The sequence below is a fragment of the Symphodus melops genome (genome assembly GCF_947650265.1).
Source record: "Symphodus melops genome assembly, chromosome: 21".
NCBI lineage: Eukaryota > Metazoa > Chordata > Actinopteri > Labriformes > Labridae > Symphodus > Symphodus melops.
This window is the reverse complement of record NC_136711.1, coordinates 13832998-13854988: the sequence shown is the minus strand read 5'-3', so window position 1 is coordinate 13854988 and position 21991 is coordinate 13832998. Positions and strand designations below refer to the sequence as shown.

Sequence of the window (21991 nt, the reverse complement as noted above, 5' to 3'; positions counted from 1 at the left end):
GTGCTTCTTTAAAAACACACTTTCCACAGTGTTCAGATCAGCATTGAAGGACTCAAACGACACTCCCTGAACATGCCCTTTTCTTGACATTCCCCATTGACTCTTGGCTTCAGGTTAGGGTGCGAGGTAACAGATATTCTCCGAACATGCCGGGGCTTTGGGGGCACAGACAGGAGGCTGTTTGCCACCTGTGGACTCTGGTGCCAAAGAGATCGTGTGTGACTTTCACCGCACCCAGTGCAACAGAGTGAACAACGTGGCACTCTGCTGTTATTTTAGGGTGACAGCAGCTGCCAGGCCTGTTTTGAGCAAGCCCTCCAGAAAGAAACAATGCCATTCTGCTGTCCTCAGCCAAAACAAGGACATCTTAACTTGATTCTTCATAATTGAGTCTCAAAATTATTCCTAGAAGTGGAAAAAAAGAGCAATAGCGTTATGAATATTCAACTGTTGAAAGCAAGTTATTTCTCGGTCCATCATCTTTTTCTATAACTTGTAAGCTGATTAAAGATTTTTGCTCTCACTGGACAAAACAATACAATTAAAAAGTTTATTTAAAAAATTTTTAAATACTAACAACGTGACACTTCTGAAATGAAATGCAACAATTCTGCTGTAAGTATCAACATTAAATTATTGCCATGGGTTGAAAAGGTTCTTACTATCTACTGATTAAATTTAGCCCGTTTGTCCTGTCAAGCCTCTTGCCAACATGTTAGAATAATTTAAAGTTATGCAGTTTGAATACATGGCTCAGACATGTGATTGAAGTTACACTCAAAATTACCTGATTATTTTGATATTTGAATTAAATTCGCAAATATTTACAAAAATGTTGGTGAATTTTTAGAAACTGTAGTTCCTTGGCAGCATACTAACGAGAAACATCTGATCAACATCGTTCATTGAACACTGTTGGCCGTAAACTTGCAAAACTATTGCAGTTTATGTGAAGACAATATTTACACGCTTTTACACAAAAAACACACAACTAAGATGGTAAACATTAAAATCCAACTACCATCAACTTATACAGGGCTGTGTTTAACACTTGATTCTGATCAATGCGATAGAAGAACAGTCTTAAGAAGAACAAACCGTTAGTAAGTAAAGCATATGACTGATGGCGAAGCAGCTCTAAACACAGATTTTAATCACAAACTGTTATTATATCAATCTGTGAGAAGAAGGCCCTGTTCATTGATATTATTCCTTCTATTTAGGGGGAATAAGGAAGAAGAGAATTAATGGAAAAATAGAAGTTATGGCTTTGACAGAAACATCTACAACACTGAAGATGGCACTTGTCGTTAACACATGACAGAACGTGGTACGAGGTACAGTGGTGTTTGAAGAGAAGGGACAGAAATTTTAAAAAGTCCACTTGGAGTGATGGAGTGGTTCCTGCAGACCTGTCAGTGGAACATTTTAGTTTACTGAGAGTAATAATGGTGGATTTCATTTTATGAAGTCTACAGAGTCAGCTGTTGCTATGGACACAGCTTTAACTGTAGATTCAAACAGACTGTTCTTGAGCAGAAGAAGTCAATCATTTTATTCCAAATCAGTATTTTGTGTCAATTGATTGATTATCTAAGTAAGTAAGTACAGTAAGTAATAATTTGGCGTTCCATTCTGTGATAACAACCTGCTCAGCCTCCAGTATCCTTTACACATATTACAGCCCTTAAATTATAATCATGTTAGCTAGAAGACATTAGCATGTAGCTCATAGCAAACCAGATAGAGATAGATAGATAGATAGATAGATAGATAGATAGATAGATAGATAGATAGATAGATAGATAGATAGATAGATAGATAGATAGATAGATAGATAGATAGATAGATAGATAGATAGATACTTTATTGATCCCGAGGGAAATTCAAGGCATCCAGTAGCAGTATACAGACAGGCAGGACACAAGACATTAGTTACAATCCTAATGTAACAGTCGGCGAGATAATATCACTAGAGGCTGAAATATTATTCCTGCTGCTTTGTCGTTCTTGTATTAATTTGAACTGAATCTGGTGCATCAGAAATAGCTTCACACATTACATAGTCTTTTATATTCATATTCATTTCTCTGAGTAAACGTTTTATCTTGGAGACTTTAGCATGTAGCTCAAAAACACCCAACAGCCAGAAATAGACTCCAGCCTCACATAACTACCAGCATACTGCACCTTTACCTTCATTGTAGTCATTTAGATAGGACCTTGTGCATATGCAGAAGCTCCTTAACATATTGTTCACAAATTTTCTCTTCATTTTTTATGGACAGAAACTGAACATTACCTTGTTCGCTTCAAACTTTGGAGGTTACATTTTTTAAGAAGGCGTAAAACATATGGCTTGCCTGCTGCTAATTAGTTTAACCAACGTACTCCTAGAGAGAAATCTTGGGCATTAGACATTGCAGTATCATAGCCAGTTTTAATGGAGTTTCTTAAGTTTGATGCAAACATAAAGCTGTCCTTCTATTTGGTTTTCTGTAAATGGAGCCTGGATTCAGTCTACTTACAACATCATTAGTGATTGCCTTCAAAGCAGCATGCAGACAAATCTGAGTGTTGCTTTGACACATTTATATGAGTTAGCCTTGACCTGTGGCCATCTGTGCCTGCAGAGTCTACAGACTGAGAGAGGCTTGATCTTTCACTCTGCACTCACAGGGCCAAATTCTTGCAGCAATCACATCATTCGTTTTGGAGCAGCAAGTATCAGGTGTGAGAATTAGCATCTCTCAAGGGACGGAGGCGAGAAAGCATTTCTAATTTGGAACTTCTCTTTCTTTGGCGGCCATGTTTTCAGCAGGATCTCATTTGGCACAAACAATCTGTGGATTAGCAACACACTCAGAGGACAGGACATATTGTAGAGAAGAGGACCAAGGAAACACCCCTCCTCAAAAATCCAATTCACAAGCAAAACTATGTCAACAAATTCCCCCACAATCGTGAATTTGACTCTCCAGGTTTTATTAACAGTCGTCACATACACGACCTGAATCTTCCGTTCTCTCTCTCAGAAGAAAGGCAGGCTTATAGGAAGTGTAAATGAGTGAGCTCTTTATTTGTGCAGCAGGCACTTTACACCAAATAGGCCTTCTTATTGGCAAGCTCACTTTCATTTATTAACACAGCCACTTAGTTAAAATGAATTTGCAGAGGTTAATAGATGTTTTTGACAGGTTGCAACTTTGAAAGAATACTAAAGCTTAGTTCTTTTTCTGTTTGCTTATGAATGTGACACATTTCAGAACAGTATGTACCAAATATAATGGATTTACTTTGTGTCCCTGCAGCTGAGGTAACGCATCATTTTTCCTGCATCCCATCAATTCTTTAGCACACACACAACCACTACCGTTACAGGATGTTCAGCTTCCAAGAGACAGAACATAAGCTAAATTTTAACAAAAAAATGAAATTTCTATTGAAATTGTTAAGTGCAGGGAAGTTTTTGTCCATTTCTGGAGTCACAGCCTTTACTTCAGACTTCTTTTTGCACATCAATAGAAATATGCGAAGTTATTTCTTCAGACAACAAAACTAACACTTTTTCCATTTTATTTCACCACGGATTCTTCTCCTTCATTCAGTTGTTTTCTAACCCCAGAATGAAATGAATTGCAACCTCATATTTTAGCTGAGACAGACAGCGAGAGGCTGGGAGGGAGACACATCCATCCCCACCCATGCTAAGCTCTTTACGCATCACTGTGAGAGTGGTTGGACTGCTTCCAGGGTGACTTAAATCATGGCTAAGCCACTGCGGGATTTGGGGTTCTCTACGCTGCATGTTTTTGATTGTGGACATTTTAATAGCTGAATAATGGTGCAAAACTGTACGACTAAGCCTCCTATTTACAACAGAGCAGATAAAGCTGTTTTGGTGTGACAAAAGTAGACTAGGCATCACTGAAATACAAAAAGCAAGAAGATATTGAAATAGACCTTGTAGAGTTGTGAACAGTGTGACAAAGGGGAGCTTGACCCAAAATATTCATGAACAGCAGCGCTGTTTTCACAGCTCAGAGCGGATGTCGTCAGTACCCATAGATCAGGTCACTCACTGTATACGGTGACGGATGTCAAACAAACAGAGGATCAGGTTTCAGGCTGCGGGTAGTTACAGTACTCCAACCTATACAACATGTAACACAAACTGAGCACTTGTGTGGAGCTGCAAAGGGTTTAAGGCAAGATTCTGTTTCTAAGTCCTTTAACCTGCATTATTTTTTAAGTATCTCTGCAGTATGGCTAATGCTGAGGAGGCAAATATCAGGCTACTGTGTTACAGCTTGACGCCATTTCTCATTGTGTCAACATGTTATATTGGAGATGTTTGAGAGTATGATGTTTTAAAGGGGCTCTCAATCCACACTACTACTTAGTAGCTTGGTTTTACTGGTCAAAGGGACTCATAGCCCCTCCCCGACAGTCAGAGCAGACATATGGCTAGGAAGCTTTGTTATATTAATGTTTGGCCCAAATTATCTGATAACTAAAGAGGGTTGTAGATCCCTGTGGCATCAACACTACACAATCACTTTATGAGGATTATTGCCTTTTTGGCACAATCAAAATAATATCCTGTAATTAATGATGTGCCTTTATTTTCCTCCAGGGTTAACAGGTTTTTTTTAATAAGAGAGAAACAAATCTTTAAAATACAGTATATGTTTATAGAAACTTTATGACAGCCACATCCTAAAAAAAATGCTGTTCAAAGTTACATGGTGTTGACTTTTTCTTTCTGTGTTTGATGAAACTGCTTTTTAAGATATCTTTTGTTCGGGGAGCCAGGCCTAACATGCTGCATTGCAGGGTGAGTTATTCGTCAGCAGGACGAGGAGGAAATAATTCAATGCAGTACTCAGACATACTTGTTGAGCAAGTTGTCCTTATTTGTAAAATAACTGGATTTGAGTCGTTAGTTCTTCATCAAGATTGGAAAAGGTTGCTCACCTCTAAATTCACATTTATGTGTATACAGTATTGAAGCAGTCATGTTTTAATGGTTTCTTTTATCCTCCTCTTATACCTACAGTACATCAGCTGGCCTTCTGAGCACAACTATGTGACTCACTGCTTCAATGTGACTTTTTTTTTTTCTCTCTTTTTTGTCGAAGAAATTAATCAGCACATAGGCCTTGTTTGACACTCATCATATCTTATATATATATATATATAGCTTTAGAAAACACCTTAAAAAATCAAATGATGCTCGGAAAATGAAAAAATGACTTCTTAGTCATTTTACATTACTTCTGCAGAGACTATTTTTTGTCTTGATTGTTTTGTTCCCAGAAACCAGCAAGCGTCTGTCACTCCATGCTGCGTTTTCCTAAAGTTCACTGAGCAGCGCAGATTACAGCTTGGTGTGTTGATTTTGGGTTACTGAGTGAATCAGGAAGTGCGAGTAGCTGCAGAGACCCTGCGGACTAAAGCCTCCAGGCAAACCTCAACTCCCAGGAGTGACTGCTTATAGCTCACAACAACAGTTATTTTTCTATGTGCAATCACTGCACAACTAAAGGAATATGTTTCTTTTTTTGCTGGATTTTTTTTAATCTCAAACACGAAGATAGAAAATAATATGACAGATGTTTCAATTGCTTGTTTTTACATGCAGAAAGACAAATCTTAAAATCTTGTATTTTTGAACTTTGGTGAATATTTTTACCTTTTCTGTCATGTTGGACACGTCACACTCGGAGAAGATTTTATTTATAGGAAGTCATAAATCATCCTGCATCAAGCTGCCATATAGTGTAACTCCGATAGCAGCTGTTTGTAAAGTTCACGGTTATTTTTGACCCGCTCTTTTCAACACCACAGAGTGTTTGCTAAAGCTGTGTTAATTATTATTCTATCATCGCCTAACTTACGCTCTCAATGACGACGTGTGATTGAGAATATGAAAAAGCTCTCATCATCAAAGAAGTGATTATGAATATTCAGAAATAATTATTTATTTACCTAGAATGACTACATTATACATTTCAGTTGACACAGACTGACTGTTGAGAATAAAACAAAATGTGCTTTAATGCACATGTACTGTATGTACCTCCACCATTTTCAGTTTCCTAGACAGGCTTTGTCCCTCGTGTACGATGTTGTTTTCTTCAGCTTACGTCAGCAAAGTCATATGCTAACTTCCTATAGGTTGGCTCCCTCTCTGCAGGACACCATGACATCACCATTCTTTGCAGCATCTCCAGGCGTACCCTGTGCAACTCGCTGTGAATTTACTTTTCTAGTGAGCTGTATTTACCAGAAACAACAGATTCTACAATGCCTTTTTTTGTTTATTTCATGAGTATAACCTTCAGTACCAGAAAAAATTGGAATATACTCTGTTTTTTAACATCAACATTACTATACCAAAGAAAGTTCATTGTGTGTGTGCGTGTTGTAGGGCTGGGTATTTCCCACAACGCCACGATACGACACATCTAACGTTACAGAGGCCACGATATCGCAAGGATCCTTCATCTTAAAAAACTTCAATTCAAGTCCACAGAGATCCTATCACATCAGAGATCCTTGGCGATTGTCTTTCAAAACTGTCATAACAGCTTTGCAGCCATATTGACTCTGTATGTGTGCCAGGAGCACATTACAATATATTGCCATATAGACTTTGAGCACAGCCCTAGTGTATAGGTGTGTTTGACCAGGTAATCAACTAGGTGATATTGACGGTAGTACAGATACTGATTTCCTTGTTTGTAAATTTTTACCAATATTTCAGTGAGCTGAATCTGAGTTGTCTCCAAAAGGTTATCTGTTCTGTCTTCATATGATCTTCTGACTTCCATCTTGTTTTTTTAAAAAAATAAGAAAATCCAATTTGGCACAAATTTTAGTCCATCTGCTTTAGGAACATGATTTTTCAAGTACGATATGTTACTATTGAGTTGACCTCGCGGTACAGTTCAACAATCATTTAAAGTTTAAGCCCTTCAGACTCGAGCTGAGGCTTTTAGACCGTAATGATCATCTACCCGCAGGGAATCAGGGGCTTACAGGAGCGATGAGAGGGGCAGCCAGTGATCTCAACAGGGTCAGTGGGGATGTGACACACACTCCTTTGGGCAAAGTAAGGTATTAGCACCAGATTGCTTAAATTTGCATGAACATGTGAACTTTTTTGAGTCATATCTCAGCTAAATATGAACGCCAACGCATGATGTGATGACATATTTTTTTAACTTGATGTGGCATACACTCTCAGGAGGCACATGATCTATGACATCCATTATACACCTTGATAAACAGCCCTTTTTCGATGTCCTTGAAGACAAGTATTTTTTTTTTTAACTTGTGGGAATAATCTTCTCATTTAGAAAAAATGTAGGAAGCAGGATTGCTAAAAGTCAGCCAGCTTTGTCTAATGCACATTCTCAGCGAGAAACACATTGTTATAGTTTTGCTAACAACACATGCATTCCCTGTCAACACACCCATGCGGGTCAGATATGGGCTGGTGAATTGGCCCCATCTGGGCGGCCCAGCTGGGTCCCGGTTAATTTTGTCCGGGGATTCCATGGTGGCCCCATGTGGGCAAACCAACATGTTATTTTATGTGTACATGTACTGTACATTGTGTTAGCTGCAGCTGTGCTAATTTACCTGTAAATTTTGCCATGGATGAAGCGGCTGTATCTAGACTTGGAAATAATGATGGTATTACCAGATAGCAGCGCTCTATCCCTTTGCAACAGCCATATTTCTGGCAGTAATCACTAATGATGTGCAAGCAGCTGTGCAGGAAGCCTGGAAGACAAAGGAATAATCTGCTTTTATTGACAAGATGAGATAGAAATCCCTTAAACCCACCTCTTTAACTCGTCGGTGTGAAAGTCACAGCACAAGAGAAAAGCTGCTGATAAAGCCGTGCGTAGGATACTGAACTGTGAACAATGTGCTCATCCTGGGGACTCATCTGAATCATGTATTGCAAGCTCTGATATTAAATCCAATATGTCTCTTATGTCTGCAACATGAGGAATTAATATATTGAGAAGAAATACAAATTCTAGTCACAGTTTACTATAATCTCCCTCTAGACAATGTAGCCAATGAACATTCAGAGCTGATTGAATTAATGATGTAAGGGACCAACTAGGTGTTCACTATCAGAAATCTTTGGACGATAGTGTAGGCCGGATCCTGTTTGAGTCTCTGAGAAACAGTCCTCCATGTAACGATGCGTTTGTGGGAACATGTTGCCTCAGATACCTGTGGGCTGATGAAATATGATCCAGGATGTCCAGGTAGAGTAACAACACAGACGAGGATGTGTGTAGAAGGCACAAAAAAAAACAAGTGCCATAGTTAGCCAATATATTTTCCTTATCCAATACAGAGTGTACCGTTGGAGTTGTAGTAGTTGTTCTGACAGGAAGTGAACAGGGACAATTGAAGAATTTAAAACAATTAAGGATCAATCAGCCTCTGACTTCTTAGTTTGTGTCAACGTGTATCTCGTGTTTGGATTCCTAAATCATTTAAATCTGTAACGATACACAAGATGTGCTTTTCCATTTTACACACTTACACTTACACTTAAGCCCTATTCAGACTGCATTTTAAAATCATGATATTTATGCCCCAGTGATATTTTGCCTTCAATCTGAATGTCATGGAGGTCTAATGGGGGGGGGGGGGGGGGGGGGGGGGGTAAATTCATCCCGTCTCTTCGGAGGTAGTAGCAGAGACAGCAGGGGGAGCACAGCGCTGTGTCTGTGTCTACATGTCTGACTGTGTGTCCATGTAGAGTTCCCGCTGTGATGTGTTTCTACAAATCCGAAATGTTATGTGAATCCACAGACTGGGACAATAATATCACAGCATCGCAGAATCATTATGATAAAGGCTGAGCTTAGTTACAGCACTTTTGGAAAAAAAACAAAAAGGAGTCTGAAAAGGGTTTTCATCACAAAAAACAGTCAAAAGTATCCCTATGTTAGATTTATAGTCTTTGCCTGTTGTATACACTGAGAAAGTGTATTTCCTGTGCATATTGAAGTCATCCAACATTCCATAAGAGGGGTAATTAGATGAATATGGAGGTGAGGCGAGAGAGAGGTGAGAGCATCTTTACCACATGAATTAGCAGAGTGTGTGCTGGTGGGGCTGGTTACACCAGTGTGGAAGGCCGAGTCTGTTTATATATATGCTTCACCTCTGACCTCAATCAGAGCTAAAAGAGATCCTTTTGCACACTTCATTGCACAACACTGCACGCAAAATAAAAAACAAAGAAGAAAAGATTTCAGCTCAAATGTTGCTAATTGGCTGAACAGAAACCCCCTCGGGGGTTCGTGGTTTCTTTGTGGTTTGTCCCTTAAATGAAAGTAGACTCTCCAGTGTGATTTTTAAAAACATTTGTGTTACTTCACCCTTTTCTTTAGCAATCGTGTAATACATTACTGCTACTGTATTATCAGCATTGATTGGATTTTCTGATCTCTGCCAGTGAGGGGAAATATGACCAAGAAAAAAAAGACATCTGGCAGATTTGGAAGGAAAAATTAGACTTAAATGAAAGCGAAGAGAACAAATTAACTTCAAATCTTTAAATTGTTGGCTAAGTGCCAGTCCTTGGAAGGTTCATGTGCACTTTTCCATCAGCACATTTAAGCTGTATTTCCATCATGATGATTTAACGAGGTTCTTTCAGTCGCTCTCCTCCCACTGATCAGCGCGACGTCCTTGAGAAAAGAAAACTCAGATTTCTACAGCTTTCAGTCGTGCACATTGAACCCATCCAGTTCTCTGTCCTTCATCTTCACCTCCCATTGAGTCACTAGATTAAAAAAACACACACACACACAGGTCTGATCGCAGTGACCCATGATGAGCTGATTTCTTACCACAAACATCTGAGGGTATTGTAGTATTTATCATCCCTCCACTGCTGTCGTCACTCCCTGCAGTTTATTTATGCAATCTGATTGTTATCATGTCTGATGATGAGTAATCACACTCAGTCTCCCAAGCTGAGATTTAGGTTTGGATGTAGATATGATACATTCATATATCTCAATGCAGTGAATGGAGCTTCCCACACAGACACATTTAAGAACCACAGCTTACTCAGGCCTTATTCTCCTTATTTCTATAAAGTGAATCCACAAAAGAGATGTCAGCATAGAACAGAGTATCATGCCACTCATTAAAAGTAGCAATTATGGTACCAATAGAGCTCTTTCCACTTTGCACCTGAAGTGTTGATTGGCAGCTATAATGAAAACCTTCACTGATCCCAGTCACTCTGAGGATTTCCAGGGCCAAAGGTGTGTTTTCATTGCTTGGAAACACATGACAGCTTTTAATTGTTCATGTGCCAGTCTCATGATCATCCTTGTGCAGCAACAACCTAAATGTTTTTGTTGGTACCAAGAGACCACACCAAGCTGAAAACATAATACTGACATGTTATTTTCTTAAGTTGATGTGGCTTTTATCGAACCTGAAGACTGGCTTGAATCCAAAATAAATAACCAAACATTACACATTACATTACACATCATTTGTTTGTTCTTTTGATTTAATAAAAAGCTTAAAGATAGAGTAAATAGGCGTACACTGTCCAACAGACAGTGTCTGCTCGAGAATGCCTGGATTCTTCTTGCTGCATGTTTGTGCAGCAGCAAAAAAATAATAGATATAAAAGGGCAGCTTTTAAACTTTGCCCTGAAAAGGTCAGCAAGGAATGGCGGAAAAGTAGAAGTTTAGCAAAACAAAAACCACAATTCAACTGACAAGGAAAGGAGTTTAACCAAAATGTTTACCGTAATGGATCTACAAGCTAGCAGCTAGCCACATTTGGCTTGCCTTGTTTACTCTTAAATCATGTCTGACCGCTCTGGGTGTTGGTGAGTGAATTGGTTAGTGTGTGGTGTGTTGAGTTGAACGTCTTGTTGCACACCACACACTATGAGATCTGAAATGTCATGGGTTGTGATTGTTGTAATGTGTAGGAACTCTCACATTTTCTAAATCATTCGAGGTTTTTAAAATTGTTCAAGAGTGTTAAAATTGTTTAATGTGTACCAGACTTTAGCTGTCTGTATAATGTAGTTCTGTGATTGACTGGCGTTCAGTCCAGTGTGTACCAAACAGGAAAAGCATTAAGGATAACGAATGGAAATAATAACATTTCATCAGTACAAATTTGTGAAAAACGAGAAATATGGCTTTATGTATGTTATCTGTTTATCTATAAACAGGGACTTTATGTTTTTTGTGTGACCTTGTCTAACTGTGACACAGAATCCAGGACATGGTGGTTTAGACGGTTTTATAACAATGTCTTGTTCAGGCAGATTACAGTGCTTAAGTTATGAACACATGTTGGTAAGGTCATATTAGGATCATGTGTCAGGAGGAGCAACAATCCAAAACCTTGTCAGTAGGCTGTCTGTCTGTGTGATGTGTTGTTGTTTGTTTTTTATTTTTTTGCTGAACATTTATCATTCATGACTCTCTCTAATATACTCAAGTTTTTCTTGGTTTAAAGAAGCAACTTCCTGGAATCTCTGATGGTTGCCTAGCAACTGCTTACAGTAGGGAAAAAAAAGTCCAGATAACAACAACATTAAAACAGCAAGATGCTGTTTTGACAAACTGGTTAAACAAAATGCTATAGTGTATTGTTTGACCCTATTTCACTTTTAACAATCAGGTCAGGTAAGCTGTGCCTCCGTTCTTACTCTGTTTAACCAAATCAGCATAGAATAATAAGTCTGATTGACAATCATCAGTTCAACTCTAGTTATATAATCGGAATGATTATTTTAGTCATTATTGTGTAGCCCTATTTCAGCCCTGACAAGCGCTCTGTGTGCACTCAAAGCACTCCAATTAAATTACAGAGAACCTGAAAGTATCAAAAGGTCGTGTGAAGTTCACTGATCATCATTCAGTAGTCCCATTCTGTAAATATGTAAGCAATTACAAAAATAAGAGCTTAAGTTGCATCATGGCTCACAAATGTTTTGTCGCGTGTCTATCAAATAAGGAACAGTTCAATAGTAAAGACCCTGTAAATGTCTTGAACATCCGTGTCTGTGTCTGTCAGCGCTGCAGTCGATTTCATTCATTGCTGATGTCATAATCATGCTATTTCGCAGTTAGCACTCTGAGAGAGGGATGAACGGGGCATAAAGAATGTGAAGAAGTGTTGTTAGTGAGGACAGTTATGATGAAGGAGGTTTCTTTCACAAATATTGGTCCATCGTACATTTACAGTACAGCCTTTCTAAACCTTACAAGAACATTTACCGGTAAAACAGAGCTAATTAAAACATTTTTGCTGAAGTTAATGGTTTTATCATGAGAATCAATACTTTCTAATTTGTGCAGTTGCTGTCTTGAATTCATGACCTGCACAAATCAATTTCTCACACCAGATGAAAATTCTCTATTGATTAAAACTTGTGAATTCCTGAGCCAAGTATCACTCTGCAACACATATCTTTAAAAACCTGTTTCAAAGCTCTGAAAAAAAAACAAAAAACCATCTCAAGCAGAAGAAATACAGATTTACTTCCTAATTTTGCAAATGATATTGCAGTTTCTTATTGGCACTAATCAACTCAGTTTGACTTTTCTGTACCATTATGTGCACGATGCCAAATTATCAACGTGGGACTTGCAGACATACAGATGGGCTGGCTGGAACTCATCATGAATAGCTCTCAGGTCATATCATTTTTTTTAAAGCAGCTCTGTATTTCTGTGGATTCGGCTGTGGCTCAAACAGTGACCCCTGAGGAACTCCAGGTCAGCCACTTTGGCTCCTGCAAACATTTGAATTTCACTCAGTTGCATGCATTAACTGGATGTTACACTGGAGGGGTTGACCCATACAAGCACAGTCATTTGACAGCACAAATGAAGGTTTTGAGGGAATTCGGAACAACTTGACCCCTTGTTCTTCTGAATCCTGTTTTTAGATACCAAAGCAGATCACAAAAACCTCAACACCAAACTATGCTTGTGTTTCAGCAACGAGCCCTGAACAGACAACTTGTACATCATTCGAAGTCAACCACTGTCTCTGCCTCAATTAGTCGTTTTTCTTTGAATTATCTGTAAGGGTGACACCACCTTGGGCTCTGAGCTCACTCCTACCCGTAAGAGGTTTTTTGGGGGTTTTTTTCTGCTAAAGTTCTCATTTCTTTGGCATGATATTCACGCTGTTTGATGTGAGTCACTCTCCAGAAAGAAGAGTGGAGGAGCATGAGTGGGCTCTCTGATGTTTGCAGGTCAACTTCTGAATGCCTGAGTTCTGCTCGTGCTCTCTGCAGGCCTTTAACATAATGCTGATCAAAGACAGGGACATTGGTGATGTAGGATTAACTGTAAAAGTGGACATAAGTTATTTCAAACTGATGTCTTTGAACCTTTTGCATTTAAAACTTGTCTAAATACGCCAACTACAAAAATAAGTTTGAGAGGTAATCCCGATGATTAAATTAGCTAAGGTAACGCCGAGCAGTCACCTAGAAGCTAGCATCTGTCCCTTGAATAAGCCATGCTCCTAGTTAAACTAATACTTAATTTGATTTAGATAGAGTTCTAAAGAAATGTTACAGCTCTTCAGTTGTTATGAATAGAAGTATTCACTTCAGAGAACCAAAGAAGATCTTGTAGCTGGGTGTAATCATGTTAAATTCTGCTCTAAAGTTGGATGTATATACGTATATGTGGGTGAACCATCATTGACTTGCCTTTGTAGCCATCCATATACACCAGGAACTGACTTTTTTGGTCACTTCCACAATGGCATCTTGTTCGGTTCCAAAGGGTGAGAATCATTCAAAAGAAAAAAAACATCATTGGGTGATTTTTTTTTTTTTATACAACTCCAATTATTATTTTTAGGTTTGAGGGAAAATATTTGTCACTTTCCTTTTATATTATTGAATTATTCTTTTTTCTCTTGTAGCTGGCAAAGGTAGGCGTTTAGAAACGTAATAGTGTACTTGCAAAAATTTATGCAATTTCAACTGAGTCTGCAGGTCAGCTAAACTGGTTAACTTGCGGAAGGAATTGTTAATTCGATGTTTTGATTAACAGTGGGTTCATCGTATTGTGACCCCTTGTGGGCGAAGCTGTCTTTTAGCAATAAGCTGAAGTTGACAGAAGATACAGATGTGATGCATCACTATCCATTGACTGAGATGAATGATATACCCTGGCACAGTGTGCTGTCACCTCATTGACAAACCCAGCCCTGATTGAACCCTCTTTGTTGCAGCCTGTGTGTTTTATTTACTGCCATCACTGAATCTCCCTCCGCTGGCTACATTGACATCTCTAAGGTTGCACCAACATTGTTTCCAGTTTCTAAACTGGGATGGCCAGAAGCATCAAGAGATTTCCTGCCTTTCAAAGAAGAAGGGTCAATTAAAAATGCATGGGGCTGTTTTTTTTTCATGACAGAGCCATCAGCGGTTGGGGGTTGACAATACGATTTCACATCATGGAAATGAATTAGTCTGAGCTCATTCATTATGGATGCTCATTGGTTTCTTGTTCAGGATGGCCATTGTGTCATTTCTACACAGATGAAAGCCAGGTAGAGTCGCAGATGACCAGAGAGTGCAGTTCAGGCTGTAAAACATTTGTTCTGTCTGTCGAAACCTTTCTCTCCTTATCTGACTCTGTCACAGCCAAGCTGGTAAAAGGGGAAATTAGGACACACATTTTGTAACAGTATTATTGAACGGCTTTGCTTAAAAAAAAGAAGAGCCATAAAAGAGTAAAAAAAAAAAAAAAAAGTCTTCGAGCATAAAAGGTTTTTGCAACAGCTGTAGGTCAAAATGTGAAATGCATAAACCTCTGAACTGTGTTTGTTTTGCTTGCTTTTCTGTCTGCTTTGTAATAAATACCCTGTTGTTAGGTAACAGAGATTTTGTCCTCTGCCCTCCATTTCTGATAATCTTTTACATTCTTTCTGTGCTTTGACAAACACGACATGACAGTAGTCCGCTTCTCATTTGTATTGTTTGATTCTCTTTGACAGTCGCACTGTGTCAGGTCAGGTGAGAACACAGTGTTTTTCCCTACAGGTAACATTGGTCAAAAATGAAATAGTGATCACCTTAAGCGCTGTTTGACCTCAAAGTATGTACATGCGCTGATGCCTTCTGTGTTTATATTAGCAGTTAACTATTGGTATTCACAGTTGATGCTGATTCCCCCAGAGTATTATTTTATTCTTAGAGGTGTCACTGAAAAGCTCTTGCTTTGACAAATTTCTCCCCTCCAGTAGAGCTTTGTTTGACCTCCAAATATCACTATATGCTGATGACTTATGTGTTTAAATTGACACTGAACTGTTTGTAGTTACAGTTAAGCATGATTTCTTTTAGTATCTTTTAATGTCAGAGCTGTCAAGGGGGACATCTCTTGCGTTGTTCCTTGACACCCCCAGATCTCACGTTTATTACTCTGAAACCTGCCTGTCTTAGTCTGCTGCAAACTTCTCTCCTCTTACTCCAGGCTTCTGTTTGTTCAGCCCATCTCCTCCCCTGCAGGAAGGCAGAGTGACAGAATAAAAAGCAATACCCTGTTTTTTTTATTATCTCGTTGTTCCACAGTGGCCACAAGAGCTTCGGGCCCTGCTGCTGCATCCCTTCCCTGTTTTATGTGTGTGAAAGCTGAAGCCACGTTCTGTCACCTCGCCCACTCTCTCGCTGCCAATTTACATGATGAGCTCTGAGCTCTTGTAGATTTATTTACACTGTCAAATGTACAGTAATTGATGAGTCTGTTTTTTGACACTGCTGTTTCAAACTGTGATTCTTTGTTTTCTGGTTTATATAACTCAGTTATGACAGGCTCACAGGATGCATCAAGGTCTTCCCTTGTTCTTTAATATGCATTAAACATCTGTTGCGCAACTTCAAGCACATTTAAATGATGCTTCATTCATGTTAAATCATTGGAAGTGTGATGTTATCTATTTGATTTTGCAACTGAGAAAATATGTTATGAAGCATAACATCTAGAGCTGCAACTAACAATGAAATATTGATTGTTTTCTAACATTATTCATTATAAAAAATAAAATAGATGTCTTTCACATTTTCCTGTACCTGAGCTAATGTCAAAATAGTTTAAATGATAAATCTAAACATTTATTTAGTTTTAAGATTTCTGATTAAAAGACATTGAAATTTGATCTGCGTTTGATTTGACTATTGAGAAATAAAGGTTACTTTATAAAGTTTGATGAAATAATTTATTTAGAAATACCCTACTGTATCTATCTATCTATCTATCTATCTATCTATCTATCTATCTATCTATCTATCTATCTATCTATCTATCTATCTATCTATCTATATATATATATATATATATATATATATATATATATACAGTATATATTCATCTTAGACTTGTACTCGACTTAGACTTGGTTCAGAAGTGTAAAACATTGTGTATTTTGACAAGCCATTAACTGAATTCGATTGCATTGTATTATTGTCAACATTTTTTACATAAAAAGTACATTTACATGACTCATGTCTAACTATAACAGCTGAAGTGAAATGGTTCCTTTTTCTCTTTTTTCCAGGTGGTCCTCGTATTTGCTCTCAGCATTGGAGCCCTTGTAATATACTTCATAGATTCCTCTGAGTAAGTTTTTTTTATTTTTTATTATATAGCTAAATCACAGTACGTTTACCCTGTTTAAACATGCTCCTTATGCAGAATATCTATAATGGTAGGCTAGTTTTAAAGCTACTGTTTTTGATATCAGTGTATTTGATCATAGGATTGCTTGTAGTCATGAAGTAACTGAGCTGTCTAGATCCGACCTGAAGATGGATTTATACAACTGAGAAAGGCGGTGTTAAAAGATCAAGAACCTTGGACACCTTTACCATTTATTTGTCCAGATGTTCTGTGCTGCTGTCCCTATTATTTACATTACTGATACATTTATTCTGTATTTATAATGGTTTTGCTGCAGTCTAAACCTCTATGGCAAATTAGATGTTGTTCCAGTTATTGAGATTATAATGGTTAATTGGAGAACTGTATATTACTCTGACATGTATGATTTAGATTAGCCTCAGAGACCCAAGCTATAAACTGGCTGACTTCATTACATTGAGTGCTGTATGCTCTATATATACGGTATATGAAAAGATGTACTTCCTGGCTGTCTTCATTCAATCCTCTCTTAGGTAAACTGTTCTGGGTTAACCAGTGACCTTTGCAGACAATGCAACCAGTGTACTCACAGATGAAATTTATTTAATCTCTGTAATGAAAGGATCAGACTATAACACAAGCAGGAAAGACCAAAGTTCCTGTGCGAAACAATCCCCATCGTTCATCAGACCAGAGGAAGCGGAAAAGCCCTCTTAGCTCCCTGTGCCACTGTTACAGTATACTGTTAGCCTGCTTGTGTTTGGGCAGGATGTGCCATTAAGAGGAGAGAAAAAAAAAACACCAGATAAAAGCTTTTACCAAGCCAGCAGGGAGTCTCCTCAGAGAGTAATGTTAAAGAAGAGAAGAGAAAAATGGGCTTTAAACCTAATCTGCCATTCAGGTTATGTGTCATTATTTCATAAGGCTAAACAGCTAAAGGCTCGGCTAACCCTGATGTTTGCAAGCATGATCTCATTTCATTATCTGGACAAGCTCAGGTAGAGTTACATCCTCACCAATGCCATCTGTGGCCTCTCATTCCCAGAACTGGTTTGTAGCTGTGGCTGATACCGTACCTTTTCACCTGATGAGGCATGACCTAGGTCCTCTGTCTTTAACCTTTGCATGCATTATTAAATCCTCAATGAGGTTTGATGATGTAGCACCTTTTTACAATCCAAACATCTCTTTGTACCAGTTTTATTCAATCCAGAAGTGTTTCGTTGTTTTAGACCGTATTCTCAGCCCAAAAGCTCAGGACTAGAAGCCAAAGAGCAGCCACTTTTCTCACATGTTGTTAAGTGCCAGCGACTGAAACAGATACAGCCCTTCCTGTAATTAGTCCTGTGGGGCTGCTGAGGCTGTTATATGATGGACAGGCTGACCTGGCTGAAAGCAACGCAGATAGAGAGAGACATCAACACAGCAGAACCATTTAAACCCATAGAGGACAGCTTAAGCGACAAAAAGCACAAAGAACACGAGACCAAAAGGTCAAAAAGAAGAGTTTGGCCTTATAAAGCTGTCATGTCTGGCTTTGCTCTCTGTGTCCAAGTAGTTCCATGTCTTTTGTAGATCAAGATGAATCAAGAGCTTTCCTTTATTTCATTTATGCTTAAGTAGAGCTAGGGTACAATTATATTGAGTGGAAAAAGTAGATTAAGTCTCGTTGATATTAAAGGATCTGTCATTTATTTTGGCCACTGGAGTACAGGAGAACTCACCAGCTGAAAAATCATAAACTGTGAGTGGATATATGGTATGTTTTAGAGCTCGTCTACCTGCAATTTTCAAGTCGCTACCATGTTGACCTGTCCGACATTATAGAGGCTTAGTTCTGCATGTCCATACTGTTGCCCAGATATGGTCACTTTTGTGTTTTTAAAGAAACATGGTGGCAGCTGTGTAGCTAGATATGTCCCTGAAAGATGTACATCTTAGTCAATTATGTGTCGGTGAAATGTCCTTCTCAGCACATATCTTGCTCACAGTTCTTCAAGAGTTATCTGCATTAATGTTTTATTTTTTTGGAACTTGGGGACAGCAGTGCAAACTGTACACCACATTGACATGTTACCGCCTTTCAAAGCTGTTATTATGGCTAACATGGAAGCTAACATTTGCTTGAACGACAGCATTGATTTCTGAGTTATGTTTCAGTCAACCTACTGTATTAGTAGCTTAACTTTTTAGCTCTGCCAACTCATGAAAAAATGTGTTTCTTTTAGCCATTAGTTGTTAGTTTCTTTGCTAGCTATTGACTAGCTAAATGTTCTTCTATTTAGTGCTGAGCTGAAAGCTTTGAAGGAATTTATTGGAGTATAGAGTTTATTTAATGTTGGAAAATGTTTTTAAAGGAGTGCTGATTTAAGGGTAACCAAAAGAAATAACTTACAATAATAAAACTGCATAGAGGGACATTGGATAGTATTGTGTGTTTAAGTCGTATGGAGATTACAGCCCTCTTGAACGCTCCTGTTGAGTTCTATTCCAACCTCGGCTCTTACGTCTTTGCTCCACTCTCTCCTCTAAACATTTCCGGCCTTTCTCCAGCTGTGCTGTCTGATAAAGGCCGGAGTAACCACTTCAATATCTGAGAAGAAACCGAAATGTGTCCATTTTATTCTGGGGTTGTCAATAAGACTGGAGCATGTCCTTCATGCTGATTTGATTAATTGTCTTGCGAAACATTTTGACAAATTCAGCCTATCAAAAGACGATCAGAAACTAAACTTGAAGGCTGTAAACATGCAGATCCAGCCGAGAACATTCTGTCCTGTTTGATCTGAGTCTGAACTGAGTTTAAGAAACAGACACCAGAGTGACAGCAGCGAGGGAGAGTTTGTGATCCATAGCAGGCTTGGTCATCTTCAAACCATGCCGACTGGAACTCAATTATTTAGCACCACAGGTCTAACTCTTCTATACGGTCTGTCACCATGCGATGACAGGGATTTGTGGGCTGACGTGTCATTGCAGCGAATCAGGGCAAAAATATCCAACATGTTGGGACTATTTTTAGAGGTGCCTCAGAGAACTCTGATTTGGATTTATTTTACCTTATCATTCATTTTTGATAAATCACCAAGATTAAAGTTTATTGAACCACCTGGAATTTAAAAGTCATTGAAAAACGCCTGGATAAGAACACATAGAAACATCATTTCACTCTATCACATCAAGTACCTGATGATGAAAAAAAAAAAAAAAAAAAATTTGGGAAAAAGTTTGCTTGAACATGTCAAGTTTATTTTTCCTTTTGTAAATCCCAAAATGTGAATACAGTAGATCTTTGTTCAGTATGTTATGTCACTGTCAAGAAAAATAAATAAATTGATTTTTGTCCTGTTAAATACACTTTTTTTGAAAACAGATGTCCGTATTTAAAATGATTATTTGCAGTGCAACAACAAGAGTTGAAGCTTTTAAATAACGACCCCTCACTGTGGTTATACATCTTCTCATGGTGAGATGTGGCGTTTGTCTGAGTCCAACCCCAAACACTGACCTCCTCGTCTTCAACCTTCAACCACATGACTGTTGAGTGTTTTTGCAGTTTGTCAGATCAGTGGAAGATAAGGCAATGCTTGCAGTATTTTAATGTCACTAACCTCCGTGAGGACAGTGTTATATCTAAGGGAGTGTTTATTTATTTTACATAACCAAAGCAATTTGTTTTAATCCGAGTGGCATTAAGCAAGCATTGCAGAGATGGAGTGTGTCTACATGAAGATCCAGAACTGAATCACCAGCGCACATTTTAATTCTGAGTCTTTTTTTTCTTTTCTTTTTTTACTTTATTGCTTTATTGTTTATTTTGAGTAAAACAAAATGACGAAAACATAAACTCCAAGAGCCCTGGTTATGGTTGATATCTTCAAATAGTAAACCCTAAAATAAGATTTTTTTGTTTTGTTATTAAAAGATACAAAGAAACTGTTGCTTAACCGTTTTCTGCCAAATACTGATTAACCGACTTACAGTTTGAGCACAAACATGATTAGCCAGTCACTCTGTCAGTTCATTTTCAGCTTTGTTTTATTCATCAGTTTAACATAATTTGTAATTTAAGGGATAATTTATTCAAGTATAGATTCTAAACTCAGCAATCCACTCAGTTGAATAACATTAAGTCTACACCAAATGCACGTTAAACAGTGGTCTTATTCTACGTGTAAATTATTTGTATATTATATTTATATATTTAATCATTTATTTATACGTACAACTTCATTTCTCAACTTCGAGGTCTTCATAATTATTACCCAGTCCTACTAACCTGTATCATCCCCATTTACTTGGTTATGTATTTCTCTTTATTTGAATTCTAATCGCCAGATACGAGCTTATTGAGGGTGAGACTTCACTACATTGCTAGCACTTGCTATGGCTGCCTGATTTCATAAAAGAAGATATGAACCCTGCATGCATTTAACCCTTAAACTACTGCTCTGACTCTGCATTCACATCATGAGTTTTACGTCCCATTGATCTGAACTAATGTCCTTGAGATACAAAAAAGCCCCCCAAAAAAACTGGACTGAAAAGGAAAACTGCACTATTGTGTGTTAAGCACCTTAAACATAAGAATGAGAAAATGTTTTGCAGTTATTTAAGGGTTAACCGTTAACCTCAACAAGTTTTTGCTTGTGTGACAATTAATGCATGTCCTTTCTCAACAGAATAAAAACCCCACTGGAAAATATCAACAATTGCACCTTGTTCAACAATTGACAGTCTTGAAATCTGGAAAATGCATTTTCAGGAAAAGGAAAAATGCACTTATTTGAATTTTAGTGAAATACTGTGCACACGTTTTAACAAACTGTTCCTGTCTTGACTGCCAATTTTTCCTTTCACACTCTGTTTCTCTCTCTGTCTAATAGTCCTATTGAGTCGTGTCAGAACTTCTACAAAGACTTCACTCTACAGATCGACATGGCGTTCAACGTCTTCTTCCTGCTGTACTTTGGCCTCCGTGTAAGTCTTACAAATGCAGCTGTCTTTCCCTCTTTTTTTCTATGTATCTAAAAACAGTACATTTCATCAAACTCCTTCTTTTACACAGTTCATTGCTGCCAATGACAAGCTGTGGTTCTGGCTGGAGGTGAACTCGGTGGTGGACTTCTTTACGGTTCCTCCGGTGTTTGTGTCTGTGTATCTAAACAGAAGCTGGCTTGGTAAGGATCCAATACTTGTACGTTTGGTCTTTCAGCTACTATTTCTTGGCTTGTGGTGCCATCCAGTGGATTTGACGATTCTCACGCCTGACAGTGAAGACACCAGACAA

At 38.3% G+C, this 21991-nt stretch overlaps 1 protein-coding gene across 4 annotated transcripts in view; it reads left to right on the top strand.

Annotated features, from left to right (window-relative positions):
- LOC306842307 (calcium-activated potassium channel subunit alpha-1a-like) overlaps nucleotides 1-21991 on the top strand; it is an 82633-nt gene that overhangs the window by 18631 nt on the left and 42011 nt on the right. For all 4 annotated transcript variants that reach the window (XM_079372477.1, XM_079372476.1, XM_079372475.1 and 1 more), the window contains exons 3-5: nucleotides 16619-16680; nucleotides 21588-21681; nucleotides 21770-21881. In XM_079372477.1, the coding sequence (XP_079228603.1) occupies nucleotides 16619-16680; nucleotides 21588-21681; nucleotides 21770-21881 (268 nt within the window). The remainder of the gene's footprint in view (nucleotides 1-16618; nucleotides 16681-21587; nucleotides 21682-21769; nucleotides 21882-21991) is intronic.